Genomic DNA, 27633 nt, shown 5'->3' with positions numbered 1-27633 from the left:
GTTTGGATTCATTTAAACCAACCAGCTTTTGTCTCCATCTTCCATATGTGTTAAGCCACTTATAGGTAAATGACATTGCCAAGACAGAACACCTGTAAGGCTTCTGAGAGCAAATGCTGGGGCTGTTATGGGTAATACGTGGATTACTTTGAAGCCTATATAACAACTCCAACCTTACCCATATATTGCTCATGTGGTATCTACTCTACAGCCCAGTTTGCCCACAAAGGCTCTAGTTGTATATGCTTTTGACCGCACCCAAATGGGATCCATGTGGAAACCGGGGATGGGGACGACCCATTTGTAGCTCATGCTAAGACCATAGGCTTATTGACGGGGTATACTTAAAGTAGATTATTTTTCAAGCGAGGGCTTTTATCTGAACTTGTACATCTTAATAATTTGTAATTAAGTAATATAATTTAACTTGTAATCCCTTTTAATAATTTGCTCCTATTGCAAAACAATGTCTGGTAGCCAAACAGGAAAAACACTCAGTAAGAAAGGCCTTAACGTAACAACAGTAGTTTCAACAGCAACAAATGGCAACAAACACATTCTTCATTTGAACTTCCCTTTGAGGAAACTGGCGGCAATGAGAAAAAAGGTAAACACTTTATTTCCTGGACAGATGACTTTATAAAAATAAAAAAAACTTTATGGCTGAGGAAGCTCCCATGAGACAAGGCCCAAAAGCTGTTGCCTTCTGAGGACTGACCCTAAAACTTCTTGGTTAGAAGTTCCGCTAACAAGTAAGCATCAGATGCTGAATCACACTTTTGTCATAATGTTGTCATAAGAAAAACATATCAGTGAAGGAAATTATCTTAAATTTATTGCTGCTAGTCCACATTAGCTGTTTTTCAGGTTAACACATTTGCTAGCATTAGACTATTGACGTGCACTGTAGTGAACGATTACAAATGTACATTACATTTATTTGATCATTTAAAGAAGTGGTTATTGCAATAACCAGGGGGTGTGGTAGCACAGTGGGTTTAACCTGTGCGTGCTCTCTGGTGGGTCTGGGGTTTGAGTCCCGCTTGGGGTGCCTTGCAACAGACTGGCATCCTCTCCTGGGTGTGTTCCCTCCCCCACCGGCCTTGCACCCTGTGTTGCCAGGTTAGGCTCTGGCTCATTGCAACCCTGCTTGGGACAAGCAGTTTCAGACAATGTGTGTGTGTGTGTGTGTGAGTGTGTGTGTGTTATGCAATAAGTAGTACTGTATGTTGAATACCCATTATGTTCTATGGGACCTACCCTACATCAACTGCTATTCAGATTCTCCTGACAGTGATGCAATAGTCCCTGTTAAATGCATTTTGAATAGTTGGTCATACAGCTTAAAAGAGTAGTAGAAAGAGAAATTATTAGTGAGGGCCTTTAAGTCTGACGATTCTGAAAGTGACAGACAGCATAAGATAATACATCCATTCCAATGCTGAATGGCTTACTGGTTGTGACGTTTCTCTGCATATATAATAGATCCACCCAATCTGACAGTGATAAAACCAAGAAGCAAAGGTTACTTACTCCTCCCTGCAACTGATACTTGCAAGGAAGTGCAACCTGGAAAAACTGGTATCTGTTTCAGTGTCTGGGCTGGCTGCCATTAAAGAAACATGTTTGGCCATGGTGTTTCACTCACACTTACCTGATCAACATGCTGTTACAGGAAGGATCAATGTAGAAGTATACGAACTGTCCTTTGAAAGAATAAGCAGAATATTAGGAAGATGGGGAGTGTTAGGAACGAGAACCACAAGCAATCAAACAGAACCTGGGATTGTATTTACCTGCAGCCCTACCAGCTTTGGGACACTACCGGAGTTCTTTACTGCTGGACGCAGGTACTGTTTGAGAATCGCTCTTTTAGGAATAATGTCTCAGCAAGAAACTGATCTCTGAATGTTACGGTTTTCATTAATTATATATGTCATAAGTCAGCAGTGTGTGGGTTAATGCTGCACAAACATCAGGATGAGTATTGTGAAATCCTTGTGCGCTTAAAAAAATTCACAGTAAGAAACACAGCAGTCCACCAGCATGCAGTCAAATGACAGATCACATGTTATTGTGCTTTAAGGTTTAGGCAGAATTTAAATGCTATTTTTCCAAAAACAGTTCTCACACCCCTATGGTGCAGTGTATGGGTTTGTAAAGACCTGTTTATAAAAATAGTTCCTCTCATGTGTTACTCAGTTTAAGATTTTAACACTTAGCATAATGTGATGTGAAAATTGTAAGACTCAGCAGTACTCAGACGCCGGATAGTAGCTTTCACACTGTCCGTTAGTTAAATGGATTTTTACTGATACCACACAATGTTTCTGGGAATCGGACCTCATGCCTTCACAATAGAAATTACAGACTGTTTCACTTTTCTGATGTATTCTTCACTTGGATTTTTAACTTTTAGATAATTTTCCTGACTACAAAAATCAAACTACCTGATGAAATCGTATCTCCGAAACTGTTTACACTGCCTGAGAAAAGATCGTCACTCATCTACTTACGAATATGAGCATTTTCTTAACCCCGCTATCATTTTATTATAATATTATAAAAGTTTCAAATTCTAAGAGTCTGGGTCTTTGTTATGATGTAAATGTTTGTGTGGCCCTATTCATTTTGGCATTTAATGGAAATAAATCAGTGTCTTAATTACTAACCAAAAGTCACCTAACAGCACAATCACAAGTCCCTAGCATTATGGAAGCATTGATAAATGTTGTGCTTTCACATCTTTAAGTGATTTACAACAAATTCACATATAAAGTACAGGAGGTTTAAACCACTTCAAAACATGTTAAATATCAAATAAATATGTGTACATCTTAACATTTAGATCTCTTACTCATTTATCAGACATCAGATATTCATTGAAATATATTTTATTTATTTTCAGATATCATCAAAATAATTATACTTTGATATCTCCAACATATTAATAAATCACATTTCGGCTTCTCAGGCTTAGTTGAGCAACATATAAGATGATGCACAAGCCAAAGACGCAAGTTTAATTCCTGTTGCTTTACTCTGCAGAGAACGAACGCATTTAATTCTGATTGGGCAATATCCGCCACTTGAACTATGTGAGCCAATAATATTCGTGTGTGCAGATATCGTTGAATTTCCGCAACATTTCCCTGCCGAAGCGACGACACAGCTATGTGACCAGTGAGCGGCCAACGCTGGATTTGAGGGGCGCTTCAGACGTCAACCTTCCAACATGGCGACCTTCCGGATACAACACGGAGCCTGGAGGGACACTAGTTTTTAACGATAAAATAGTGCTGTCTTATTTTACACAATGTCTTGGACTTAGCGGAAATCACCTGCGCCTTTACGTTTTTTAAATAATGCTCGCAGAGGTAAGGTTGTCATGCGTGCATGTGGAAACGCATGTTGTGTTCCCTCCCCGTCAGTCGTGGGAGCAGTCAGTAGTTAGCTCGGGTGGCTAACGCTAGCCAGCCGCTGCCAGGCTCGGTAAACACAGGGCACCGCGCTGGCTCCCTTCCCCGTTCGCCCTGGAGCAGGATTACACCCTTAATGCCATGAGCTGAGCTCGTTATCTCCACTCGGATATAGGCTGCCGGTGTGTCGGATGGTATGGGCGGACGGAGGATCTCGGGGTCTCGGCGGAATCAGGTGAGGGACCGTGTCCGGACACCGGCGGCTCTGTGAGTGAGGATGATCGCCTACTACAGCAGTCGAGGGAAAAGACCAAAAAATGTGCTTTTTCTTCAGCTTCAACAGTTGTTTCGTGTTAGTGGCACACGACGAATAATCATATGTGATATCAACAAACGTTTCTCTGTGCTAGCTAGCTCAACGTAGACAACGACGGCATTTCACAGCGTTGGTTGGTTGGGTGTGTTTCACTGTTTTTTTGAAGTAGACTGGCAGCAATGTCTCGAAAAGTCGTGAAATTTGGGCGTGTGTTACATTTCCACCAAATACCATTTGAATGGTATCGTACGGAATGATACGAGCTCGCTGTCGTTGTCGGTCGGTGCGGGTGACTGACACACACACACACAGTAAGGCCAGTTTGAGGATGACCACAACATACATTCACACAGATTCGGAGCAAAAAGGGCGTTTCGGACAGTCCAAGTTTAGTTGTGGACTGCCACCAATGACTTTTATGAGTCATTTTGGCGATTTATTGTTGAACAGAACAGGTTTCCAGCACGAGACAAGGAGACGATACGCGAGCCCCCGTTGGGCGCGCGCAGCGCCTCGTGACGTCGAGGCGCACACCTCGCGCGCAGCAAAACATGCGCATTCAGCTCCTTTTTCCTTTTCGGCTTTTTGCACGGGGTGTCTCGCGGCGGGCGCGAAGCAGGTCCATCCAAGTTTGGGCTGGTCGTGTGTCCGCGCGCTCCCTTCTTCTTTTTTTTTTTTTTTGGCGCGGCTCTTCTTCGGCTTGTTTTCTGAGAAGTGCTGCTGTTAAAGATTCAGCAAGAGTTTCTGTAACTGCTTCTCTTATGCGTGTCATCTTACAGGTCGGACACTCACACCGAATCTGTGGTGCCGAACCCAGACGAGCACTGTGTTGCGTCGGTGTTTTATTTATTATCCCCACTTTCCGTCTTCTGTGATGTTTCCTTCCATCTAACTTTTTTATTATGTGCCCTGAGGCTCCCGGTAGCAGTTCTCAAACTATGATGTTTCATTACAAATGTGATCATTCTCTTCATCATTGTTGTGACGGTGCATTATTTTATTTATTTATTTTTTTAACTTACTTATCGAACTCGAAAGTTCTCGAAACTGTTTTGCTGTCGCTTCACGTGACGTGATAATCATTATTTCCCAAAACTGCACATGTGAACAAAAAAAGATGCATACTTGAAAGAATAACTGAAGAATACAGTTTGTTTGACTCACTTCCCTAAACTGCTCTATTCTAGTTGTGTTCCACAGTTGTTTAGTGTATTAATTTAAATATGCATGCATTTTTCTTTCCTGAATTATACCAAAGCAAAATATATACAATGTTTTCTTCACCTCTCTGTGCTTCCAGGTCTTGCAATTTCCTGTTTATTAATTCAGTTCGGACTGTACTGTTTGGAAAGATTCTGCTTAGGTGGTTCTCCTTGTTTGTTCACCTTTGGCATCAGTGGGACTGCAGCAGGGTATATGCCATATCAGACAGTGTTTTGCATGTTTAGGTACTTGACCCTAAATCTGTTAGCGGAATGGAAAGTATTGAGTCATAATCTCGTTGTTCCTGATGGACTCTTCTGTGTTTTATTCAAATTTTGCAGACGAATGAGGTGTGCATAAAGCAAGCTTTTAGGAGGAGAGCTCTTTGTTCCTTAAAAGTATGTGGAGAGATGCAGCTGTGCGCTACGTGATGTTAATGTAACAAGGAATTATGTTGATCTAAGACATTTCAGCTGAATTCTGCAGACTCGGCAAAATCACAGCCTGAGTATTATGCATGTAAACAAAGACATGCAAAAGTTTGTTAGTTAACTTTTTCTTCCATTTTACAAAGTATGAGGAAAAAAAACAAAGCGTGATATGGTGAAAAATGAGTGAGTTTGCATATAAAACTTTTACAGTCTCTCTTGTATTTTTGAGGGCTGGGGTCCATCCCAGAAGGATTTGAAATGCCCTGCTGCAAACGTTCATCCCACAAATCCTCTTGTGCAGTACTGCTGGCTTACAGTGCACATTGGGCATATATTAATGCAAAGAAAATATCACACTTGGGTGACACTTCCCTGCCACAGGGCTTGAAAAGCTGAGTGGAATGTTTTGGAATGTGTCGCCATGGCACGTGCTGTCATCGGCACACTCAAGCCTCACTTTTGTCGTCTGGTAAATTTTCCACAGCAGGGCAGATAAGGATTATTTTGATACATGTGGAGGACTTAATGGAAGTCAAGGACTTTCGCTGTTCAGCACCAGATACAGCCCTTGACTTCTGTAGTTGTGGCAGTTGGACGGCAAATCTGTGGACACATTCTGCATATTGCAAGTGTTTGGTTTTTCCTCGTCTGTTTAATGCTATGGTAATTGTAAACACGCTTCCACTGCAAGTGTGTTAGAGGGGATAGAAAACTGATCAAAGGGTGAATATTTGTACTCCCTTAGTTGTGCAACCAGTTACACTTGGTCCCCCCCCCCCAATTTACGGATTTTACATTGTCATTGTGATCTGTTGGAATCCACGGTTTGACATACTGCTGTTTGAAGTAGGGGAATTCCTTTGTATGATAATGGCTCATAAGTAGTTATCACTGACTTAAGGGTTTGACCAGAAATTGTCATGGTTAAGAATCGGGAATCATGGACAGGCTACAGGTTTGGGTCGCTAGGTTTGCCTTACATAGCCTTTACAACACATGCGAGATGCTAAATTGCGGGGTGTGAGAGTTTCGAGGACCTAAAAGTTTGTTGGACGTGAAGGTTAAATGCCGCTTTTATGGTGAAAAGTGTAAACCACGTCATATATGGCTGTATTTACTTTTCTTTAAAGCTAATACTAGTTGATCTTGCTGAATGAACGATTCCTCCTTTACCTGGACTTCCAGAATGCAGCTACTCTGTTCTTTCTTACTCAGAATGCACTCTTAATTCTGAATTCAAATGCTTGTCAGTAATGGTTTTATTAAGATCATGGAAGTCAAAGATCACATGTCTTATTTCTGTCTTTTGTCTCCCCAACTAGGACAAAATTGACTACTTACATTTGCTGATTTCCACAACAGGAGAATGTTTGTTTCAGTTAACACTCCCATATGAGCTGCATTCTCCATCTGAAAACACCAGTCAGTGAAAAAGATCCCACAAATCTGGAATTTAACTCTAACCAAAGCTCTGCCCTGCCAGTTCATTCTGAAGTATAGTATAGAACAACTTCAGCTGTTTCACTGTTTGCTCTGTAGGACTAATGAGACCATAGACTTATTTCTAAATTTTCTTGTGTAGACTGTTGCCAAGATTTACTGTAGTATTTTATATATTTACTGACAAAGTATGGTCCTCTATGGGAATAGAGATGTGTATTAACCAGTTTCTTATTGTACAGTACTTGCCCCATAATTAAGAAATTGATTAAATGAACATTCAGTCCTAAACATATCTGTTCAGAAAAGTCATAAGTTTTTTGTACTCTGTCTTAACTTCTCGTTTCAAAGTGTGGTATTTGCAGAGGAGCTCTAGAAGTCCCTTTTTTTAGGCCATTGTGATTGAAAGTTTGCAAGAGATTGTGCACGCAGACCACAGCACATCCACTCCAGCAGCCAGTCCTCTGGGTTTCCTGATGTTACAATAACAGGAAGAGTGTTGATGGGGACACACATCCATACACACACTTCTGCACCTTTTCTTTTGAAATAGATGGTCTTCTTCTAATGTCTTCATGTTCCAGATTAAGGCAAATAAGACCCTGAACCTTATTTGGTAGTCACAGGCATACTTTTGAACTGGATTAGAATCTTACATTTGTACTTAGTCATTTCTTTTCCTTTTACCTCTTTATGATTTTCGTTACTCTTGTCCTTTGGTGATCCTTGATGGATACCCTTGATTTTCGTGGTGCACATTTATAATGTGGTAGAACTGATGATACTGCTTTGTGTGAACTAACTATACTGGGGCACTTGGTGGTGTAGAGCAGTTGCATTCTGAAGGTTGTCAATTTGAATCCCCTTTCCTACTGTGATACCCGGACCCTGAATAATAATACCCAGCTGTATAAATTAGTAACGCTTTTTGAAGTTTATCTAACAGTGTAAGGGGCCTTGCACAAAAGTATCAGGTAAACGAAGAATAGTAATATTGCAGAAAGAATGGATTTTATTGGTAGCCCATTTGTTTCAGCAGTCCCACTAAACATGTATCTTGTATATAATATGCACTAAACTATTAATTTCAGTTCATAGTAAGAGGAATTGAATGTCAGGACTCTTACTTCTTCGAGTCTTGGCTTTGTTCTTAATTTTACAAAATTCTATGTATTTTAAAGAGTAATACATAGATAATACTATTGATTAAAATTTCATTTGATATTTTAGCAGAATGTAACCTTATATATCAACATTGTAGCGTCCAGAAAAGTTGTATTCATTATTTAAAGCCTGTGTTTATTTATTGGGTAAACCAGTAAACCTATTCTCTGTACATAAATAGCTAGGTAATCAGTGTCTGGGATTTCTTTGGGGATTCAGCCCAGCAAAGTCACCAGCTATGTGACGCAGGCTTCAGTCACATGTCTCACAGCATGCTCAGATACACTCAGCTGTCTTGAAGTCTGTGCCATGGCCTACATGCCGAGCATGGATCTCTGCAGGATTACACTGTGTGTCTTGTAGCCAGGTGTCCCTGTGCAGCCAGTTCAAGGCTTACCTTGATCAGTTAAGGTAAACAGCAGAACACTATCTGACATGAGGTACAGCATTTCTTTACAGCCAAATTACTATTGACTGGATGCCATATGAGTTTAGTTTAATAAGTACACTGCATTTATGTGCAGAAATCTGTCATATTTGCAGCTAGATTAACTGGTTGGTTTATTGCAGTGCGATTAATAAAAGTGACTAAGCATGGCTGTGTGTGTCTGTCTTTGTGCGTCTGTCTTCCAGGCCGGTCTGTCCGTATGGGGATGGGGAGGTCTGGGAGTTGTTCTCTTCCTCATCACTTTTGGACCCTTTGCAATATTTTACCTGACATTTTATATCTTTTGTTTTGTGGGCGGGTAAGTCAACTATTTTGTTCCTCCAGTAGTCTTTAGTGCTGTTTTAAACACCATGCACCACATCCTAATCAGTGGTTGAAAACATTTTGTGAATTAGAAAGTGAACAGTTTTTAAAAGGATGCTACCAGTTTATTGATATATGAAGGGTGAGAGGTTTTTTTTTTTTCTTTTTTTTTTTTTTGATTTGGCTTTTACATCTCAAGGCTGTCCATGACTTAGAGGGAAATTTCTTTCGCATTATGAGACAAGAAAACCATTTGAATTGCAGACTGATAATGAGGAAGCCACTATGTAAATTGTCAATTTTGCATGGAGTCCTTCACCTGTGCTCTTTGCCTTGTTTGGCAGGGGCTTTGCAGTTACCCTTTTGTTTGGAAAGACAAGCTCAGAGAAACATCTGGAGAAGTGTGAGCACTCTTACCTTCCTGCCACACCAACGGGCATCCTCAAGGTAAAGAATGGTCCACTCAAAGCACAGACCATCACTTTCTTATTTTGTCATGTCTCCTTAGCATCCTTTATAGGGCAATAGCAAACAAATTCCAAGTGAATAGCTGTGCTAAGTATTTTTGACTGAAGAGCAGTGGCCAAAATCTCAGGTTCAAGCAACAGGTCACACATCTTTGTTTTTGTTATTTATCATGTAATCAGGTTTGTTTTTCCATAATGTTTGTCTTTAATGCTAAATTTTTAATTCAAATAAAAGACTCTTGAAGAAATGAAGCTTGAAGTCAAACCTATCAAGATTGACCGACGTGTGACAGGTTCTAATTTCATTGACGAGCCACTACAGCAGGTAGGCAGTATGTAGGGCATGCGAGGCCCTAGTACGTTAGGTTCCTTTACTCATTTTAGTCTTTGGTTACTTGCAGTGTGTTTTAATGAATTTGTGTTGCAGTTAAATTTGCATAGGTACAGATTTTTCCGTTTTTATTGCTATGAGTGTGTATACAGTTAGGCTATGCACTTTTGTCTGTGTCATATTGCTGGTGGCAGTTCACTGCATGTTTATTCCACTGAAGGTGTGAACTTAACCTCCCTACTGCTTGGCAGCTACTCTATTAAAAGTATTCAGAAGGAGAGGAGTTTGCACAGCTGAGATACAGATGGTGCTGACTCCCACAGATGTAGTCTGAATTCCAAGCACTGTAAATTACAAATGTTAAAGTGCGTGGCTTTACCATCCTTTCTCTGCAAAATACCTCAGTAAAGTGGAGTATTGTGGAGACGGCGCGTGGCTGAAAGCTGTGTTGAGTGGCACCGTTGTTTGCTCTGTGTGTTTGATGGGGGGGTTGCTGGGACACATCGTGCTACATGCTGCAGCCCAACACACCCTTGCTTGTGTGGAGAGAATGCAGGGCAGCTCTATGCTATGCTCCGGACACTCAGATTCCATATGTGTTAGGGGAGACAGGGCCTTTCCTTGTTTGATATGTTTCTCTCTCTGTGCCTCCATGCATATGCATGTCTGTGCCTCTTTCTGTGTGTGTTGTGCATGTCTCTGTATGTGTATGTGTCCTGAGCCATCTGGTGCCTCTCATGTTTGGTCTTACTGTCACTGCATGTAGTATTGCTTCACAGAAGGGTGTGTCCTGGCAGTTTATCCCTGTCCTTCGTCATGACAGCACCCAGTGTGTTTTCTCTCTATGAAATGATTAGTCTAGGCTTCAAGAGTTCTTTGACAGCACAAGAAACAGTACTTGTTCAGCCCCAGCATGAAAATGAACTGCTAGTACAGTGGTATGATGCAGAAGTAAAATGTACCTGTTTTCATTTGTTTTTAGCTGATGCTTTTGTTTAGAAGTGATCCTAACCTGCAGAGTATGTTCAGTGCAATTGATTTGTGCCTTTTTTTTTTTTTTTTTTTTTTTTTTTTTTTTTTTTGCCAAGGTTATTCAGTTTGCTCTGAGGGACTACATCCAATACTGGTATTATACCCTCAGTGATGATGAGTCTTTCCTGCTTGAGATCAGGCAAACTGTACAGTATGCCCTTGTTCAGTTTTCTACAAGGTATGTTTAATTTGTACTTCAGATTGATGTCAGTCACTCCAGTGGATTATAGTGTCATACTCATTCACGTGAGAACCAAAAAACAATGTTGTGAAACAAATGGAAAATGTCCTCAGGTCCAAGGAAGTCGACTGGCAGCCATACTTCACCACCAGGCTGGTGGACGACTTTGCCACACATCTACGGGTCTTCCGGAAAGCACAGGAAAGGCTCGGCGAGAAAGAGGATCCGAAGCAACGTAAGGGCAGAACAGCAACAGCATAGTGGCTACTGTTGGCAGACCTACGTGTGACTTCATGTACTCTTGTCATATTACAGTATGTTGCATAACCCACCAGCTGTTTATGTAATCGTTAACGGACTGGTTTCAGCTTTATGAATTGAAGTTCCTTCTGATATTGCATCTTATGTTTTGCTTGCATTTCTACTTGTCATGACATATAAAATATGCCCAATTTAGCCTATTAAGTGGCTTCATTAAAGGCCTGTGTTGAAATCGTACACATGAAAGATGTGTGCATCCGGGGTGAGAGAGACTACTATGCATCCTTTGGATTGTTAAATTATCATGAAAGATGATGGCAGTGTAACAGAAAGACAGAGTTTTTGAAATACCATGGATTTTTTGATGCTGCTATCTTTTGTGCGCACTTAACTGTAAGAACCGGGCTTCAGATGATTCAGAAGGAGAATGGTGACAACAATGGTTGGTGTGATTGGCAGATCACAGGAAGTTTCTCAGAGCTTCATCAGTTGTATGGTGAAGTGTGGAGGGAAAGGCAATGCAGCACTGATGCAGCACTTGGCTTTATATTGATGTTGTTGTAGGAGATGCCCCAGAGGAGCTGCTGGAGTCCTTCTTCGAGGCAGAGGTGGAGATGGAGAGGAAGATTTGCCGGGATGTAGTGTGCACTGCTCCCAAAGAAGAAGAGGGTGTGTTTAGCTCCCAGAGAAGCCTTTTGTTTATCAGCATTTTTCATACAATTCTTAGGGTCCTTTATGCTAGTACTCAGTCTTACATGTGGAGAAATTCAGTTATTAATTTTGTGCTGTAGCATGTTCCATTTGATACATTTTGACTAAGCATACTGAAACAACTTTAATACAGTAATGTCAAATGGTCCCCTTAAAATTTCTGGATGAATACAGACAAGGTTGTGCTGTAGTGAAGCCTGACTGCACCACTTCCTCTAGGCTTCCTGAGGGACCTGTGCGAGGTGCTGCTGTACCTGTTACTACCTCCAGGAGACTTCCACAACAAGAATATGAGATACTTCCTCAGGGTGCGTGGTGCATGATGGTCTTCCTGATATTTTGGGGGCTATCCTGTCCTCCTGGGACTGCTGTTGAACACCATCTACATTCTTTTAGGGTTATGAACAAGAGACAGCTTGAAGCTTTAAAAAGAAGTATTTTTGTAATATGGAAGATGTTATGCCCAGCTACAGCAATTTGTCATGCTATTTCATCTTAAAACTGCTGATTTTCTTTTTATTTCTGTAAGTCGTGAGAGTGGCAGCATAACTCCGGATCACATCAACACAGTCACACAGCCTATTCACACAGTGAATTTTGGACATCCTAGTGACGTGATATGGGTAAGGTTTCAGAGAATATGTCTACATGCTCTAATTCCGTTGTGTCTCCCCCCAGGAAATTCTAGCAAGGGGTGTTCTTCTGCCATTGATCAATCAACTGAGTGACCCAGATTATATTAATCAGTTTGTTATATGGATGGTAAGTCATGCGCAGCTCATCCCTGTTGATGATTCTGATTATTAATATGTCTTTGATTAGTTAACAGTTAAGGGAAAGTAATTGAAAAAGCATGTTGTCTCTGTTTCTTAACTTGTGATAAACACTGTAAGAATATAGGAATTGCAGTAATATATTTTAGGACCAGTTTTCAAACAGTGTTGAAGACCTTTTTTATTTTTAAATTGATGTTCCCTATTATTATAGTTTACTTGTGTCTTATCTCAAACTGTGGTGAAAAACACCAATTGGAAATCAAATTTTAAAGGGTCAGATGGTTGCACAAGGGATAGATGTGTCTTCTTGCAATGGAAAGATGATGGTTTGAATTGCTACTCCTGCTACAGTAACCCCAATTGAGGTACTTACCTGGAATTGATAAAGTATAAATTACCCAGTTGTATAAATAGGGGAGTAATTGTAAGTAGCTTAGTATGCAAACCTATCAAGTCAGTTTGTAATGTAATTTAATTGAGCAAATAATGGTAGTAATCTAGTACCCCCTAACAATGCTTTGATACCTTATGCAGCTTTGTCATGTCCAAGATCATATTCCTTGAATGAACCTTGCAGCTTTTTATCACTGACCACTCTGATTTTCGAGTGCAGATTCGGGACTCAAGCGCCAACTATGAGGCCTTCATGACCATCCTAAAGCTGACAGACCGACCAGCTGAGTTAGAAGCGGTGAAGGACAAAGTCATGGAGGAGCTACAGTACCTTCGCTCTCTGGACACAGCTGGGGATGGTGGGGCCGTGTGTAAAAGCACTGTACACATTTCATACACAAAGACAGACACTGCACACGTGCCACAAACGGCAGATCCTGCTGAAATTCTAAACAGTATATACAAATTCTGTACTGACTTTGCACGTTCTACACACACTGCATACACACAGAGACAGAATCTGTTGACATTCTCACAGGCGTCTAACACACACAATCTTGTCATTGTTTCTGCTAGGTGACATTTCAGACCAAGCTGCTGTAATTTTAAACATTTCTACAAAACAGTTTTTGCTGATCTTTGTGTCTCCTGCTTTTTTCTAGATATTAATGTGATAAAGAATCAGATAAATAGTTTACTCTTTGTGAAAAAAGTCTGTGAAACAAGAATTCAAAGGCTGCAATCTGGAAAGGTAATTGCCACAGTACTGGTCTCATAAAGCACTTCATTGAGCGCTAAAGGCGGGACTGGGTTCTATCCTTGCTCAAACACAAGAAATGACACATTTCTCTCAAGTTTTATTATATTGGAGTTGTTATAGTTTTTGTGTCAAATGTGTGTTCTTGCAGGAGGTGGATGCCCTGAAGCTTGCAGCGAACTTCGGAAAGCTCTGCATCATCCCATTAGAGCACATTTTGGTGCACAACATTGCACTGCAGTTCTTCATGGGTAAGAATACCATCCAACATCTGTCTTATGCGATGTCACCTTATTTCTCTTTCTGTCTTGCATGAAATAACTCTGTCTACTAAGCACAGTTGCACTGTAATGGGGGTGTAAATTTATTATTGTGAAAATATTCTTAGCTGGCACTTTTATCCAAAATAACTTGCAGCATTTTTTCCCCATTATACAGTTGAGTATTTTTTACTGGAACTAATTAGCACCTTGGTTAGTATTACAGCAGTAGCGGAAGATGGAGCTTGAACTCGCAACATTCACATTACACGTTCATTACCTTAACCGCTACTCTGTCGACAGCCCAGAGGTGCCTTTTTGTGTACTGGCAATAGTATGACTTGTAAATATATGCAAAATGCAAGAAAATATGGAAACTACTTTTGAACTATGTGATGGTTTAAAATATTTACATTTGCATTTATTCATTTTTTGGAGGAGATACTTTTCAAGTAATCAAGTCTGGTAAGTATCAGGGAGGAGATCCGTTGATAGTCTTGTAGGCCATAATCAGTCTTGAACCTTGAGGGAAGATACATGGGAATGGTTTGGCAGGTCAAACATGACTCATACAGCAGCATTCTGTATCAGCTGAATAGGTTTGATGGTGGCGGCTGGAAGGCCAGATCTGAGAGAATTGCTTTAGTCCAGATGGGAAATCACCATAGCCTGGATCATAAGCTGTACAGAGGGTGTTGCGAGATGAGGATGGGTTATGCAGGAAATATCTGCGGGGTCATGATATCACTGTGTTAAGAGAAGCAGAGACATGAGTTTATTGTTACTCCCAGAGTCTTAACTGATGAAGCAGGTGAAATGAGAGTTTTTTTCAGTTTCATAAAACTCTTCATCTGTTGAGAAGAGGGGGATTGAGGGAAGAGAGAAGAGCTGAGTATCATCAGCATAGCAATGAGAGGCAGTGACAGGGGCCCAGGGCACATGTATAGACGGAGAAGAGTAGGGGTCAGCACTGAGCCAATTGAGAGCCTGAGAAGACAATGAGCCATGCTAGACCACCTACTAAGATCTACCTGATAGGTAGGACTCAACCCAATTCATTGCTGTTCCTTTGAGGCCAAGCTGTCAAAGAGAGGAAAGTAGAATCCGGTGATTGACAGTGTTAAATGCTGCAGACAGGTCCAGCTAGGAACGAGGAAAGAAAAACTGCTATAGCTGACTGGAGAGCATCTGATACTGAAAGGAGGGCATTTGTGGTGGAGCAGCTAACTTTGAATCCAAGATTGATAGGTGTTAAGGAGATAAATCTTGTCAAAGAGTCCAGATAACTGGTGGTAGGCCTCATGTTCCAGTGATGACATTAAGGCAGCTTTGAAGTCAGATGCGAAGTAACCAATAGAGAGCAGAGGTTAATGACGAGATGAAAGATGAAATGACCTGCAGGAGAGGTAAAGTGATGGGATGAAGGGAGTTAGGTGGTGGGTCTATGTGAGAGCAAAAACAGATTCCATGGTCACCTTTCCCCCTTTGCCATGTTCCAGACTACATGCAACAGATGGGTGGCCAGGCAGACCTGTTCTTCTGGCTGACAGTGGAGGGTTACCGAGTGACTGCGCAGCAGCAGCTGGAGGTGCTACAGGGCTGGCAGAAGGATGGCAAGAAGCAGAGTACCCAGACTAAGGGGCTGCTGAAGGCTGCAGCTCTTGGGGTCTATGACCAGTACCTCTCTGAAAAGGTGGGCCTCGCTTTAGTCAGCCTGTGCAAAGCAAAGACTTGCATCACTTACATGAGTACGTGTGAATTTTTGTATCAGAAATATTGACTGGTCTGTGTCAGCCACTCTGCATTTTTATTGTAGATGAAGGATTTGTTGTGTAGAAATCAGTTCTCCAAATAAAAGAGAAAGTGCTTATTTCAGATACCTCATATGCATAACCTTGAATTTAGTCTTTTAGATTTCATGCTTGATTTCTAACTTCTTTCATTGTTTAAAAGATCTTTTTGCAGTGTAGAAAGAAAAAATACACAACCCCAGGGACTATGAAAGCCAGCAGTGCTGTGGAGTGCAACCTCTTTGTTTATATAAATGCATTCTCCTCCTTTTTTGTTCTCAGGCCTCTCCCAGAGTTCAGATAGACCAAGCTCTGGTGGAGAAGCTGTCTGAGAAGCTCAGCAAAGAGGATCCTACGCCAGAGATATTTGATGACATTCAGAGAAAGGTGCATATGTTCTTACTGCATTTTGCACAGCCTTTGAGTGCCAGAACAGTCTCAGATGTGCAGTATTAAGGAATGAAATCCCATCTGTATATGTCACTGTCGGTGTGTAACTGCAAGCTTTTCATGCTCCAGGTGTACGACATGATGCTGCGAGACGAGAGGTTTTATCCATCCTTCCGGCAGCACCCCCTATATGTGCGCATGCTGGCAGAATTGGATATGCTGAAGGAGCCCAGCTTCCGAGGGTCTGATGATGGCGAGGGGGGTAAGGAATGATGTCCAAAATGAGTAGTCCTTATTGTTGCCAAAAATACAATAATGCTTTTACTTTTAGACACCAATATTCACCACAAAATGAATAGATGAACACAAGTTGGATAGATAATGTTTTCATCTTGAAGGAAATTGCATGAGGCTAGAAGAGCACACATACAACTAGTGACACTGAAATAACAAAGGAATAAATAAATAATGCAAGAATAGACACTGAATAGTGCTGAAATACAGTGGATGCAGATATGAAGGAAAAAGATGTGCTACTGACCCCTGTTGTCTAAAATAATAAAAATTTTTCAGTTGTAGGAACCTGCATAAAATTTTGCCTGCCACTTTGCAAAAAGTGCTTTTGAATGTTTTCTTTGTTTTAGTGATGACAAGGAAATATGAAATGACCTGTTCCTCCAGGCCATTTCTCCTGTTCATACCTGATTCATGGCAAAACTCATCACAGTCCTCTTAACAGTGAACATGTTCATGTTCAGACAGATTAAATAGATAAATACTTTGGAATGATCCGTATTCCTTGAATGAGCTTAGGAATCACAAAGTCAATTTACCAAATCTAAAACAACCAGAAGTCCTTCTACACAAGTTTTTCCATGTTTAATGTTTCAAGGGTCAGTCCCTGTCTGTTGAGAGGGAAACTCGCAAATCCATTTGGGATGTTAACAGTGCAGATGTTTACCGGAGGCGTTCCAGTGGTGATTTATGATCACGGAATGTCATCACCACTGGGCTGTTATTGCTCCTTCTGTTTCCTTTTTCCTCCCAGATCATGTCACAGCATTGCTTTATTCTGAGGTCCTAAGATCTTTACTTCTGCAGTCAGAATTACAGCTAGTGTCTGATCAAGCTGTTTGCTTCCTGCAGCCTCTGCCTGGGCTTTGATGGCCTGGCATGTTGGTCCACTGCCACGAGTCATTAATTTATCTTCCCAGTGTCGTCCTATGAGGCTCTAATTACAATGTGTGACCTTTTGGTAAATAATTGTCTGCGTTTTCTATTTCAAAGTATTCTGTGGCGTTCTGGCGAATGTTTGTTTGATTTGTAACATTTATGTTTTGCGTTTTCCTCACAGAGTCATTTAATGGTTCTCCAACAGGGAGCATAAATTTGGTAGGTAATGGCCGTTTCTTCACTTGCATCACGATAATTGAAACAGTTTTGCATTGGGAAAGAAAACCTAAGAGAAAACACATTTGAGGACTTCAGTGTAATGGTCCTGGGAAGTGCTCAGCTCAGTCTGGCCAGTTACCACTGGTGTTGGGGTAGGCTCAGGGCAGACCCATAGGGGGGAAAAGAAAATTAAAACTTTTAAAAAATGCCTTGGTACACACATCATGCATTCTGTGCCCTAATGGAATACATTTCCTGTCATTTTAGTCATTGGATGACCTCTCCAACACAAGCTCTGAAGAGTCCATGCAACTGCATGCTTTTATCTCAGACACAGGTACATTTGACAAACTAAAGTCTGCTGTCTACTAACTGAATTAACTATCTTTGTTCAGTTGTCCTTACTTCAGTGCATATATTTTACTTTTACCATTATCTGTTGATGCAGGAAGTATGAGTATTTTGGGATGTATCAAATGTTTTTGTGGTGTAGGATGTTGTCTTCTGCTATTAATCTCAGAGCTGACTGACATCCCATTTTTCTGCTGTCATCTTCAGCCTTTTTGTCCTTTCTTATCACGCATTAATCACTCAATTAATCCATCAGTCACTGTGCACTTGGTCTTTGTGACACTGTCATTTCATCATCTTTACTTTTATTCTGTTCTTCCTTCCCTCACTTTCCTGTCCCTGCTCTGTGCTTGGTGACCCCTTTGTCTTGGTCTCCCTTCATCCTTGCTCCTTCTCCATCCCTTCCCTTTTTGCTTTCTCCCTCTTTGTCTCTGCTGGCTTAGTGCCTGATGCATTTTTCAACCAACTTCCCGTGGCAGGCGTGTGTAATGATCATGGGAAGACCTACGCGCTATATGCCATCACCGTGTTCCGGAAGAATCCAGATGGCAGTGAGGACTGCTGGAAGACCTATCGTCGCTATAGTGACTTTCATGACTTTCACATGCGCATTACTGAGCAGGTAGGTTAATCTCCAAAAAGTATGAGATGGGATTTGCACCTGATTTTGTTTTCACAGTGACTGGTGGGGCAAACACACTGAAGTGTAATGATTAATTTCTCAGCTTTTAAATGTTCATTGGTACAACATTGATTTCAGTTGGAGAACCTTGCTCACACCTCAACTATCTGCTACCACCTTGGAGCATCAAATGTGGGAGGTTTTTCCAACTAGGTAGTGGACAACTTAGTATTTAATGAATCTTTTAACTTCCATTCTGGGCTGTTACTGATGTCAGGAGAGCCAGGAGATCTTGCAGACTTGGCTTTAAAAGACCAAAGTTCAACATCACCGTTAAACATCATGCACAGCAGGCCTCATTACTTGTTTGTGTTAAATTTTTTGTAATGTATTTGTTCATAACAGTGAATTAAGCAGGCTTGTATTTTTTCTTAGTTTGGAAACCTGAGCACCATTCTGAAACTTCCAGGGAAAAAGACATTCAACAACATGGACAGGGACTTCCTGGAGAAGAGAAAAAAAGACCTGAATGCTTACCTCCAGGTGAGCTTCTGTTGGTCCCTTTCACTATTGATGGTATTAAAGATAAAACTACATGCTGCGATACACTGTATTCTGTAATACAGAAATACATTGTCTACAGTAGCCCACATCGTGCAGCCAGGGTTTGGGGTATAACTCTCCCAGATTAATTCACATATTCAAAGCTATGAACATAATGAATTCTTTTGTAGCTGCCTGTCTATGTATGATCACTGTAGTACAGGTCTCTTTAGGAAGTTCATCAAGATATGTTAAATTAACCATGTATCTGTGTTGCTAACTTATGCCCAGGGATTTGTAGTGTTGCTGTTTTATAACAGTTTGCAGGGTGCAGTGCATTGTGGGATACATTTACCAGTCAATATGGCAATGCTTTCCCTTGCATTACCTGTACTGTCCAGTGTTGTGAGGTAAAATGTGGTTAAACACAGTTATGCTTGGACTGCAAACATGTACAGATTCATATGGCAGCAGGTGGCTGGACACTTTCATCAGTCATTAACTGTTGACTCTTTCTGCATCATTCCTTCTCTCCCCTTTGCTCACCTTGCATTAAATGTTTTCTTGTCACATGACAGCAATGACAGCTTTTGTCACTAAAATACTAGGCAAAGGGCACAAGTGTTACACCCATTTTTGAAGACAGATTCCAGTCATACTGGCTCATACTTGGCCTGAAGTGCATCTTATTGTATATGCCATAAACAGTTAGTGAAAAACATTAAATTATTTCTGTATTTCACACATCTGTCAATTAGTGTGGGAAGGATACACTTCACATTCATAATGTATAGTCCTTGAATATATCCTACAGTTGTCCTGTGTAAGTGCCATAGCTTGGATTTATAGGTTATACTGTAAAAAGACTGTATTGCTTTTTCCTAAATAATGTTCTCCAAAAAACTGTGTAGAATTTACATCTATGGTTTTTGAAGCAGACCGTGAAAGGATTCGTTTTTACTGTACTGACTAGCAGTACACACCTGAGCTTCTTTAAAGACAGGTCTGTACAAACAGGTCACACAGTGTAAGGTGTATAGAAAAGTCTCCCAGGTTACGTCAACAATGCCCTACCTTGTGTTGCAGCTGCTGCTGAACCCAGAGATGGTAAAGGCATGCCCCACACTAACAAATTACATCAATGACTTCCTGGAGAACAAGGCCTACAGCAAGGGCAAGGGCGATTTTGCCCGAAAGGTGAGAGTGACACCTGCTGTTGACACTGAAACCTGGCCTTTTTCGGTTTCAGTTAAAATACAAAAATTCACTAAAATGGGAAACCATTCTTTCGCAGCAATATTTTTTGTTTCCATGTCAGCTATTTTTAATCTAGTTTGTCTTCAGCTATAAAATGTGCAGCTTTTAGGTCAACTGAGGCAGTGAGTTTATTCCAAGGCAGGTACACCTGTCTGATTTGAATCTATGAATTGTTGAATTGTAATTTATCAAGTTATAATAAATTCAGAAAGTAGTCATTTCGGCAATCTGTTAGTGAAGAGTAACCTCATTGTCCCCCTTTTTTTTTTTTTTCTTTTTTTCTTTTTTTTTCTCCTCTCTCCCCCCTTCCCCCAGATGGACACATTTGTGAACCCCCTTCGTAGCTCCATGCGCAATGTGTCCAACGCTGTGAAGTCTCTGCCCGACAGCTTGGCCGAGGGCATGACAAAAATGTCCGATAACATGGGCAGGATGTCTGAGAGACTTGGTCAGGACATCAAGCAGTCTATATTTAAGGTAAATAAGTTGCTTTTTTATTATTTATTTCTTTGTGATCCTTTTTGAACAAGTTTTGCATACATGCTTAATGTTGTATGGTTTGGCGTGTATCATAGTCACTTTCTTTAAATGTATGATTTGTGACTAATGCTGTTAATCCATACTCAGGCTATAACTCTAAAGTATGCTACAGTGATGATTGATTACATTCAAAGTCTGCTTCAAAATATTTATGCCAACAGTACACTCATCCTGTTAGTTGGTCTTTCTGTTTGGCTTTTAACATATCTAGCAGGAGTTATTACTTATCGTTAAATGGTTTAGATTTTCATTTATGCACTCTATGACAGTTGGTCCAGCACGATATACTGAGACCACGTTTGGAAACTGTGCCAAGCTGCTGTGCGAGAGATTGAGTGATGCATTGCGGCGACAGTGTACCCATTCTCTCAGATGCATTGTGCTGCACTCTGTTTGCCTGCATACACAGGTTGCATCCTCTGTTTTGCACCACTGTGCCTGAATTATCCAGTTTTCTAGTTGGGTAGAGGGAAAATTGAATTCTAGTAACTATCAAGAAATCCTAGAAGATAATGTCCCACAGTCAGTGAAGAAACTGAAGCTGAAACAGGTTAAATACTATAACAGGACAATGTTAGAAAACATACCTCGAAACAAACCACTTTATGAAAAGAAAGATTAAGGTTTAGGAATGGCCTTCATTCCCCCACAGAATTTGTGGGGAGATTGTAAATATTCAGTGCTTGCAAGAAGACCAAAGAATATTTCTGCACTAGAAAAATTGTGCAAGGAAGAGTAGAAACATTTCCTTAAATCAAGAAAAGAAAAGGGTTAATTGGCTACAAGAAACCCGTGGAGGTTATCATTTCTGCCAGAGAGGGTGTTAAGTACTAAATGATAGGGTGCCCAAACTTTTGTACCTCATTTAATGTTAAATTTTTTTCCAAGTTGTTAAATTCAGCAAATAAATAGTGATTTTGCAGCACATGTGCAGAAGTGCAGTGCTGCTTGAAAGTGTGTGAACTCTGCAGGATATAGGAATGGTCATTATTAATGTATGAAATATTAAAATAAACTTAAATCTTAATCTTATGAACTAAATCTTAAACTTATAAAATGAATGTTTATGATTTGCACACCTGATTCTACTTACCTGCTTGGTTTAACCAATGCAACTTGAGGTTCTCATTTTTGCACCTGCACTACTTCTGTTTTTCTGCTACACATGATTTCCTCTAAACCAACATGTGGAATTGGAAATTATACACTGATTATGTCAGATGGGAATATGTCACGTACTTTCAAGCGGTACTGTATATTATGTTGTTTGTTCTCTGCAGAGCGTAACCTCAGTTAGAAAATCAACAAAACCTGTCATTTTACATGGGTTGGCCAGATTTTTGCCCATAACCGTAGCCTTTGTTTTTCTCAAACAAGCCTACACGTAGTCTGTGCACTTAAACACTCGCAAATGAAATGTCCACAAATAGCTCACTGTTAACTGTAGACCCAGTAAAACTTAAACAACTATTAAATAACACATTTTTCACTTCTGCATTTCTTTACAATTTATAGTACAAGTAACAAAGACCAAAAAAAATTTACACTACATCTTCCCTTATGATTTACTATATTGTGTCATTTGGCCCTTGGTTTTGTGGTGAACTTGGGATGGCCTTGGAACAAACTGGTATGTATTCCAATAAGAAATAATTAATTTGACTTTACTGTTTTTTCATTATTCAGTCCTTTTTCATGAACGAATTGGGACTGGATAAAGGGTATATGCATGTTTGCTTTACATTTTATGTGTGCTAATTTTCACAATTTCAGCTGAAGACCTTTGAGAATGTCATTATATTGATCTGAATTCTTTGTTTTCCAGCACCACGGTTTGACTTGGGCTCTGTCTCTATTCTTTCTCCCCAGGTGCCACCTTTAATTGCCAAGTCAGACATTGATCCTGAGCACTGCCGTATCTCGGCCCAGCTCGACGATAACGTGAGTCATCTCAGTTTCTGTGTCTGTTCAGATACAGTTCCTCAGCTCCATTTCTGTACGCGTTTCACAAAAAAGGTTTAAACCTGGACCTACGCTTCCTGGCTGCTTTGGGAGAGGGGTCTAACCCTGACTGATTCCCAGGGCAGGTGGCACACGGGTTAGCCCACTACTGCTTCTCTCGAGAGCCATTGATCACTGATGGGCCCTGCTTAAGAAACAAGGCTGCTTTCATCTTCACTGGGAATAGAGAAGTGTCCGATTACTCTAGATTAAATGCAGATTTATTTTGTCATAAATTCACTGTGGTCCTGGTGTGCTGCATTTTTCCTTGTCACTTCAAAGCCTTACTCCTTGTGCCAGTTTGATCTGTCTTTGTCTGAATGATAAAATTGTCCTTCCCAGTGGGAATAGTAAAAACAAAAAATTTCCTCTCATCTGTACTGCAGACACAATCTTGTGTTTAATGCTTTTGAGTGTTTTTGTCAGGGGTGATATACAAGTTTGCTGTCTCAAAAAAAAAAAAAAAATCAATGACTCACAATAACCTTTTACTCTTGAAGGTGGATGACAACATTCCCTTGCGTGTTATGCTGCTGCTGATGGACGAGGTGTTTGATTTAAAGGAGAGAAATCAGTGGCTCAGGAGGAACATTAAAAACTTGCTGCAACAGCTCATCCGTGCCACCTATGGGGACACTATTAACAGGTAGTGTGTGTGTGTGTGTGTGTGTGTGTGTGTGTATATGTATATGCACCTGTGATAGAAAAGTATATTGTACACTGCCAGTGATACCATCAATAGGTACTGCATGCATATACACCTTCAGGGATGACATCAGCGGGTACCGCATGCTGTACACACATAGTGTCATTAACAGGTTCCACATGCTGTTAAATTCGGATGACTTCGTGAAGGTAGTGATGGGCCTTGCAAAGTCTGTTGAAAGACTAGTCTGTGTACTGTTTCTCCTCCAGGAAAATTGTAGATCATGTGGACTTCATGACCGCTCCAGAGCAGGTGGCTGACTATGTGAAACGGTTTAGGTAAGCAGTGACTCATCACTTACTTTGTAAGACTCTGTTGCGTCCTGAGCTTTCATTGGCCAATAATTCCACCCCCTGGCAGAGATTCTTTCTGGCCCAACGGAATCCTGGCTGAGACTCCCCCCCGCCGCGACAAGAACATCCGCATGAGGACCAGGGTGGCTGCCAAGACCAGTCTACTGGGGATCATGCCAGGTTAGAAGCGTGAGTGGGTGTGTGAGATACACAGGAATTTTCAAAGGTGGTCAAGGTGTAGGTTTTCTTTGTCAAAAAGACACATGGCCAAACGCTCAAAATCCAATCTTCTCCCTGTTTCTGTTGCGACTGCGGATGCAGACGAGCTGAAGCACATCATCGGAGCAGACACAACACGCAAGGGCATACTGCGGGTCTTTGACATGTTCCAGCATCAGCAGCTGAACCGCCGGTTGGTCTACGTCTTTCTCGAAGGCTTCCTGGAGACCATGTTCCCACAGTACAAGTTCCCCGAGCTCTTTGTCAAGCTGTACTCGCGCTCTGAGCGCATGCACAGATACTCGCAGAAACTGAGGAGCACGCAGAAAAGGTGACACCTCCTGGGTGCTCGGACGCCTTCTTGAGGACAGGTCGACGCAGAGGCAGCATGGGAGGGGAGCAGGGCATCCACAAATCAGCTGAGTAGGCTACGCTCAGTCTGGTCCAGACACCTGCTCCCCCTCCCCTCAACCGACCTGACCTCTTCACTCTATACAAGCACTGTACCAATGCAGTCGTAGCATAGAGATTTTGTTTTAATGTTGTGAAGCATTCAAACACTATACCAGAGCTGTACCACTAAGAAACGTTGCGGTGCTTTATGGTTACCGATGGCATCCAATGCTAACGATTTTCCTTAATTTTATTGTAGTTTTAAAAATTAATGAACTTGAGTGTGGGGAATTTGGTTCCCTGTATAATGACTTTTTTTTTTTTAGATGCCCATGATAAAACACTGCGCAGTGTACGCAGCAGTATGCAAAAGAACAACACGGTTTCTAAGTCCTTTTAGGAGGAAGGTGGATGAGGTAGAGCTTGTCCTGTTGCATATGATGTAAGGATGGCTGAAAAAACTTAATATAAAGATTACCCTTGTTCTGAATGCCTCCTAACTTATGCTTTAGCAAATCAGAATACAGGATATGTGAAAAGAACTGAAATGAAGACTTGAAAATTAGACATTTCTTCCGTCTTCTGTGGGCGTTGTGATGTGAGTGGAGGAAGGCATCGCTTCTGAAACTCACCAGCCCATGGTTTGGAGTAGTGGTGAGAGTATCCTAGTGACCCCTTCTCCCCACTCCACTTCTGTGTATTTCATGTTTTAGTCATTTAGCGTGAAGAACAAGCAGCACAGCCATGCTGTAGGACAAGACAGGAAAAAAAAAAAACCTGAAAAAACACCAAATTCCTGAAGGTGACTGTGAAAATATTTGAATGTGTATCCATGTTAGAGGTTGGGTGCATTTGCATTTCCGTTTGTTACGAGCATACCGAAGTATGCTTTGAGGAATGTACCTCTTTCTGATTCTGTTTAAAACCCAGTCAGATGCTGTCATATATGAAGCTTGGATATGTTTCTTTTCCCATTTTCTTAAAAGATGTGTAGCACTAAAATAAAACCCTCTGGAAGTCAGAAAACTGTGCCACTGTATTATAGAGAATCAGCCTTAATGTTTAAAGAGAAAAGACCAAGAGGCGTGTGCTAGTGGTAGCTTCCCTGGCAGATGACCGCACTTACAGGACACAAGAAGGTATTGGAAAAAATATCTAGATCTAATCACACTTTCCTTCATAGAATATGTAATTTTGTGCAATATTTTTCTTTACTGCATGTGTATTTGAATAATTGTATATTGAAAACGCTAATGTTCTGAAATGTCAAAAAAAAAAAAAGGATGTCTTCTGAAACCCAACAACTCACTTTCTGTTGTTGTATTATCCTTATTTAAAGACTTGTTTTATAAGTCTGTTTTTTGGGGTCACTCCTCATTAGTCTCACGTTTGTTGACATTGCTCACTTGATTATGACATTCATCCATAGAGTAGAATCGGAAGAGCACATTGAAAAGTATTCATCTATCGTCAGTGTAATATATACTGTGTGTGTGTGTGTGTGTCTGTATATGCACACTGACGATACATGTATACATGTATTTGTACATGTCCTCAACCCCTGCATCTCAAACGAAGGCTGCTGGCTCCTGGCTCACACAGAGGTATAATGGGATTTGTTCACTAACCTGGGCCTTTCTTGGCAATTAAGAGGGAAGTGTCTTTAACAATAATTGTAAATAAAAGTTAATTGCATTGTTAGTGATACGAAGCAACTGTATTTCAAATACTGCCTGGCTACCTGGCCGTCAAACACAGCCAACAGATAGGTGAGAAGTATTTTATAGAACTGACAAGGGCATGGTGCAGCATGGTGCAGGGGGGTGCGCCCTCCAGCTGAGCGGCCTGCTTCCCATGTCCGTTGGGATTGCTGCTGGGACAATAGGAATGTAAAAAAAAAAAAACTGCCTCTTCCCTCTGGTTCCTGGAACGCAGTCGCACCCCTGTGGGCGGCTTCCGTGAGCAGGAGGAGGCACGTCTCTCACCTGGCCCGCACCTGTGCCCCGGGGCCATTCGGAGTCCCACAGATGAGTGTGTACCTGTCTTACCCATCGGGTCCCTTGGGATTGAGTTTTTTTTTTTTTTTTTTTTTTTTTAAAAATTGTGTATATACTGATGTATGATAATGAATTATGCATATCGGCGTACAGTATGTGTCAACAGTGTGCCTAAATGTACTGTCAATTCTATTTTCTTATTTTTCTTTAACAAACTCAAGATGTCATGGTTGTTTTTAATAGATTCAAAAAGGACTCTAAAAACTTTTAGAGTGTGTTTTGCATCATGCTAATAAATTGTTCATTTGAGCAGCTGAATTCAATATAACACTAATAAAATGTTAACTCCAGTTATTTGACTCTGGTGCTTTATAACATTTTCATATCGAATGTCAGCAGGTGTTCCACTCCTGTAAAAGGAGCACTTTGTCTCGCACTTTGTCTCACGCGTTGTCTGTTGTCCGAGCAGGTGCCTGCTGCGCTCTGTCCCAAATAACTTTATTACTGAAATTAGAATAAAGCAAGAAAAGTCTTCATAAGTGGCCTCTGGTGAGCCTGGCCTGCCGAGTCTGCGTCGCGTTTCTCTCCATCTTTCGTGTCTACGTTTCTCGAACCATTCCAGACCTTTTTAACAAAACTGGATGTGGAATCACATTTTAAAATGTTGCCTTAATTTCACCCGAATATCGGTATCCCCTTGTCCAATGCAGGATCGCAGTTGCCCCGAGGCCCGTCCCGGAACCGTAGCGATGGAAGGGATGCCAGTCCGTCGCAATGCAGCCACGCGCGCGATACGCAATGTGGAGTCAAAACATTTTTACATCGTATCGAAAAGTTTTTCTCGTGTGAAATACCGAACTGAAGTCGAAGAAATAAGGAGGTGATAAACGCGGCCCAGCTGCGCTAGAACGTTCTGCGAGACGACAACCTGTGATGGGGAGCAAAGCCCTTTCTGTCACCACAGGCTTATTGTCGGTGACAGCTACAGTAAAAGCCGGCGAGTACCAAGTCAGTGGATAGCAGGAGATTCGTCCTGTTCCTGTACGTTGTCCTCTGTCCACACGAGTATCGAGGCAGCAGCTGCCTTCAGCCCGGCAAACCCGTGACACGCCTCTCATCTACCGTGATCTACGCCATTCAGCTGTTCGACATTTATCACGCTGGCACTGCTACACTGAAACCTGGTTTTCCTCCCCATCGCGCAGCTCCTACATCTTCCTGCCCGACAGTGATCGTGACATTTGCC

At 41.2% G+C, this 27633-nt stretch overlaps 1 protein-coding gene across 4 annotated transcripts; it reads left to right on the top strand.

Annotated features, from left to right (window-relative positions):
- The first annotated feature begins 3151 nt into the window (after window positions 1–3151).
- snx13 (sorting nexin 13) lies at window positions 3152–25826 on the top strand. Of its 4 annotated transcripts, none has more exons than XM_018750488.2 (27): window positions 3152–3377; window positions 3595–3654; window positions 8607–8719; window positions 9069–9171; window positions 9427–9516; window positions 10611–10732; window positions 10849–10970; window positions 11561–11665; window positions 11927–12015; window positions 12386–12469; window positions 13097–13235; window positions 13539–13627; window positions 13785–13884; window positions 15393–15586; window positions 15966–16070; window positions 16203–16335; window positions 17428–17465; window positions 17733–17802; window positions 18260–18438; window positions 18874–18981; window positions 20068–20178; window positions 20554–20715; window positions 22648–22719; window positions 23280–23425; window positions 23695–23763; window positions 23846–23958; window positions 24100–25826. In XM_018750488.2, exons 1-27 carry the CDS (start codon window positions 3366–3368, stop codon window positions 24330–24332), a joined length of 2961 nt encoding a protein of 986 aa, XP_018606004.1. In that variant the 5' UTR covers window positions 3152–3365; the 3' UTR covers window positions 24333–25826. The 4 variants fall into 4 exon arrangements, with proteins under 4 accessions (XP_018606004.1, XP_018606007.1, XP_018606005.1 ...); XM_018750489.2 differs by having other exon boundaries at window positions 3154–3377; window positions 18296–18438; XM_018750491.2 differs by lacking the exon at window positions 3595–3654.
- Window positions 25827–27633: the final 1807 nt, after the last annotated feature.

The sequence above is a fragment of the Scleropages formosus genome, chromosome 23 (genome assembly GCF_900964775.1).
Source record: "Scleropages formosus chromosome 23, fSclFor1.1, whole genome shotgun sequence".
NCBI lineage: Eukaryota > Metazoa > Chordata > Actinopteri > Osteoglossiformes > Osteoglossidae > Scleropages > Scleropages formosus.
Note: the sequence above shows the minus strand (reverse complement) of the source record. Positions and strands in the feature narration are given on the sequence as shown.